Here is a 4,821-nt window from a genome sequence, read left to right as displayed (position 1 = left end):
CCTCTCACCTACCTACACCTTCCTCCTCCTTATCTTACCACCACTCCTCCTTCCTCCCTCTTTCCTGCTTCCCTTTCTCCCTCAGTCATCCCGTCAGTGCAGTTGGGGTATCACCGGGCACCTCCTTAGAAAATCATACATATATATATATACATCTAAATCTATAATACCAACCTAACCCTTTCCCCCCTCCCCCCCCCAGGACTTCCCAAAGCTAATCTAGGAAATAAATGCACAATCATCCAATACTAATCAAAAAAGTTGTTTGATGATGTTAAAGGTATCATCACAGGGTGACACTTACTGTTCCAAGTAAAGCTGCCTTTTGCAATTGACTAATGGGGATTTCATCAATGCCTATGGTGTTCACGTAGTGTTCCAGAGGTATGACTATGACTATATTTTTTTTTCCTACTAGGAAAGGTGAAATAGAATTGGAATTGGCAAAAATCTCCCTGGAACGAGATTCGCTGAGCCAACAGTTGCTGCGTGTCATTCGACAGAAGATGGCACTTACTCAGGAGCTGGAAGCTTGGCAAGTGAGTAAGCAGATATCAGAACCATCAGGAAACATGTCCTCCTGAGGTTTAACTGTTAATCCGTTTGCAAGCTGTGAATCATGTGTCAGGAACTGTAACAGTCCCAATGCCTCCTTTTTTAAAAATCCCATTCAGATACAGCTTTGGCTCCTTCAACATTTCCTCAGTTCCAGATGCATTTTGTGACATAGCTGAATGGAGTGTGGGGATTTTTATCCTATATTCCCAGCTGCATTCCAGGTTCACTGAATGAATCTCATCCCTTTTCAAATAGGCCACTTTTTTGGGGGGGGGGGAGGGCGGCCCAATGATGGGATATAAAAGGGGAGCTCGCAGGAAAGCAAATGCAAAAAGAAATATTTACTGAAGAATAAAGGTAGTCTTCAACTTACGACCACAACTGAGCCCAAAATGTATGTTGCTAACCGAGACATTTCTTAAGTGAGTTGTGCCCCCATTTTACAACCTTTCTTGCCACAGATTCTAAGTGAATTACTACAGTTATTAAGTTAGTAACACAGTTGTTGAATGAATCTGGCTTCCCCATTGACTTTGCTTGTCAGAAGGCCGCAAAAGGTGATCACGTGACCCTGGGACTCTGCAACCGTCATAAATATGAATCAGTTGCCAAGCGTCTGAGTATTGATCACGTGACCACGGGGCTGCTGCAACGATCATAAGTGTGAAAAATGGCCATAAGTCACTATTTTCAGTACTGTTGTAACTTCGAATGGTCATTTAATGAAAAGTTGTAAGTTGAGGACTAGCCATAGTTAAAAACAAATGAGTTATAGCACGGATCTTCAAACTTGGCAACTTTAAGACTTGTGGACTTCAATTCCCAGAATTCCTCAGCCAGCTGGCTGAGGAATTCTGGGAGTTGAAGTCCACAAGTCTTAAAGTTGCCAAGTTTGAAGACCCCTGAGTTATAGGAAGGGGAATGCTAAGATGTTATTAGTGCAAAAAAAAAAAAATTGAAGTGGAGGGGGGAGATGTAGCAGGAAAGGAGTAGCAGGAAATTTAGAAAATCACAGAAACAAATTGGTGAGGAGCTAAAATATTTTTTCTGCTTCTGTGTTGGATTTGTGATGCTACACATGAAACCAGCTAAGCATTTGAATGGTCTGAACCTGGGGCCAGCAGAGCAAACCCTGAGCAAAAATTACTGATAGAGCTCTGGATTGCAAGTACGTGCCTCTAACTATATGAGAAAAGGAAACATCACTTTCAGAATAATGCAACTGTATTGTTGGGGGCCAAATTATGACGTTTCATTTCCGCAAAACCAAAACAAAATCACAGGAATCTTTTTTTGTCTTTGCTTTGAGCATTTGGGGCAGAAATACTTTACAAATGGGAGTCTTCAAGGGCAAAATTGTGTCTTTTGTTCAAAATAACAGGTGGTCCTCAACTTACAACCATTTGTTTAATGATGGTTCAAAGTTACAAAGGCACCCCAAAAAAAAGTGACTTAGAAGTAGCCCTCACACTTGTAGTACAACTATCACAGCATCCCCACTGCCACATGATGAAAATTTGGCCACTTTGCAACCAGCATGTATTTATGTGAGGAAAGAATCATGGTGGCGCGGTGGTTAGAATGCAGTATTGCAGGCTAACTCTGCCAACTGCCAGCAGTTCGATCCTGACCAGCTCAAGGTTGACTCAGCCTTCCATCTTTCCGAAGTCTGTAAAAAGAGGACCCAGATTGTTGGGGGCAATATGGTAAACTGCTTAGAGAGGGCTATAAAGCACTGTGAAGCGGTATATAAGTTTAGGTGCTACTGCCAGTGATATTTATGATGGTTGCATTGTCCCAGGATCATGTGCTTTCCATTTGCAACCATTTCCCAGCTGGGTTCTGACAAGCAAAGTCAATGGGAGAATCTGAATTTACTTAACAACTGCATGATTAATTTAAAAACTAAAGAGTCACTTAACAACTGTGGCAAGAAAGGTCATAAAATCAGGCACCAATCACTTAACAACGTCCTTGCTTAGCAATGGAAATTCTGAGACTCAAGAGAGGATTTCTGGATTCTACTTCACATTGATCAGAATATTCTCTTTTTTTCTTTGCGACCTACAGGATGATATTCAGTATATTATTCACCAGCAACTTCTCCAGAAACAGCGGGAAGAACGCCATTGCCTCACCCCGCCACCAAAGCCACCGACACAAGGCAAGGGTCCTGAATTATTTCGGGCTGGTGCCAGCATTCCCAGTGGCACAGGCTTCTTCTCATTCTTCCGGAAAAGCTGAATTGTTGAAGGTGTGGAACTTCTAACATGGCTGAAGGCAGGATAGTGGGCGAAGGGAATGCAAAGGCTGGACTGGATGATAAGAGACGCAGTAGAGCAGGGCTTTTCAACCTTTTCACTCATTGTACCACTTTTAGGATATGGCAATATCCGAGTACCACCAATCGCCTAAGCAAGGTGTCAAAAACTTGATGACCAAAAAAAAAAGAAAGAAAAAAAGTGATGAACTGTTCGAAGTTACAATGGCACTGAAAAAAGTGCCCCCCAAGCCATAGCCGAGCAAGACACCTGCCTGCCCACCCAGTGGCGCTCTTCCTCCTGTCCGAGGTTTTCATTGTTGTGAGCATTTCTGTTGAGGATTGGCAGCAGGGGTGGGGTGGGGGTGTTTGGTTTTCATTCCCCCCGTCTGCTGGGTGGTTGCTGGGATACTGTGACTGTCATAAATATGAATCAGTTGCCAAGCATCTGAATGTAAATCACAAGACCCTGGAGATGCTGCAATATTCCAGCTGATTGGCGCTTCTTCTGGGCTCAGCAGAAGCGCCAGGATCAGTACTGCTTTCCAGTTGATTGGTGCTTCTTCAGGGCTCAGCAGAAGCACCAGGATCAGCGCCGAGCTCCAGCTGGAGCCTGGCGCTGATCCTGCTGCTTCCACTGAGCCCTGACAGTCCCAAAGAAACGCTGATCCTGGCACTTCCGCTGAGCCCTGACAGCCCTGCAGCTCCAGCCATCTCTCTCTCAGGCTTGTGTGGTGCTGCCACTGGTTCAGCTCATTCCTCTCCCCCACTACCACTTTTCTGGATGGTCGCGTACCACCTACCAGGTGCCAATGTACCACAGGTGGTACCCGTACCACTGGTTGAAAAGCCCTGCAGTAGAGGCTCCTATGAGGGACATCTTGGAGGGACAACGGCTGAATGAATTCAAGAGCAGAATAGAATAGAATAGAATAGAATAGAATAGAATAGAATAGAATAGAATAGAATAGAATAGAACAGAGCTGGAAGGGACCTTGGAGATCTTCTAGTCCAGCCTTCTGCTCAAGCAGGAGAACCTATACCATTTCAGACAAGTTTCTTCTTAAAAACCTCCAGTGATGGAGCGCCCACGATTTCTGGAGGCAAGCTGTTCCAGGTTAATTGTCCTCACTGTTCACAGGTTGAACCCCTCCTCTTTGTAGCAGCCCCTCAAATACTGGAATACTGCTATCCTGTCCCGCCTAGTTCTTCTTTTCTCTAGACTGGCCATACTCAAATCCTGCAACCGTTCTTCATATATTTTAGTCTCCAGGCTTTTAATCTTTTTAGTTGCTCTTCTTTGCACTTTTTCCCCAAAGTCTCAACATCTTTTATGTAATGTGGTGACCAAAACTGGATGCCAGCTAAAGTCATGCAATTGAATGCGATTCTCTTTAGTAGTTACCGGTATAGTGGATTTGTAAAAATCTAACTTTGGGTCTGGTCTCTCTTTTAAAACAGATCTAGGTTTCCAACAGCAGCTGGCCAATCTCTGCTCCAAGTTCTAAGATCACCCTCTTCTGGCGAATTGGAGACATGACTGAGCTAAGTGGATTATTCCAGAACAGCAAGCCAGTAGCCTGGAGACATCCATGGGTCCCAGTGCCTGGCACTTGATGGAATAGGCCTAGAAACTTGGCTTCTGATCCTCCACTTTTTCTTAGAATCAAGACTGGTGTGAAGGGGCATATTAATCTGACGTTCCTCCCTTGAAAGAAGAAATAGATTACAGGTAGTTCTCAACTTACAACCATTCATTTAGTGACCGTTCAAAATTGCAACAGCACTGAAAAACAGTGGCTTATGATCATTTTTCACACTTATGACCATTGCAGCATCCCCTTGGTCATGTGATCAAAATTCGGAGGCTTGGCAACTGGTTTATATTTATGACGGTTGCAGTGTCCCGGGGTCATGTGATCAAAAGTCAATGGGGAAGCCACACTCACTTAACAACCATGTTATTAACTTAACCACTGCATTGATTCACTTAACAACTGTGG

The 4,821-nt window shown here is 44.0% G+C and overlaps 1 protein-coding gene across 1 annotated transcript in view; it reads left to right on the top strand.

Annotated features, from left to right (window-relative positions):
* The window catches only part of LOC107282738 (BICD family-like cargo adapter 2), a 24,214-nt gene extending 21,321 nt beyond the window's left edge, over positions 1-2,893 (top strand). Inside the window, exons 8-9 of the mRNA XM_015810556.1 lie at positions 419-539; positions 2,629-2,893. Of these exons, the coding sequence (XP_015666042.1) occupies positions 419-539; positions 2,629-2,802 (295 nt within the window). The 3' untranslated portion in view covers positions 2,803-2,893. The remainder of the gene's footprint in view (positions 1-418; positions 540-2,628) is intronic.
* The last annotated feature ends 1,928 nt before the right edge of the window (positions 2,894-4,821 follow it).

Source organism: Protobothrops mucrosquamatus, unplaced genomic scaffold (assembly GCF_001527695.2).
Source record: "Protobothrops mucrosquamatus isolate PMUCROS unplaced genomic scaffold, P.Mucros_1.0 scaffold11, whole genome shotgun sequence".
NCBI classification, from domain to species: Eukaryota; Metazoa; Chordata; class Lepidosauria; order Squamata; family Viperidae; genus Protobothrops; species Protobothrops mucrosquamatus.
The sequence above is the reverse complement of the archived record's forward strand: the minus strand, read 5'-3'. Positions and strand labels throughout refer to the sequence as shown.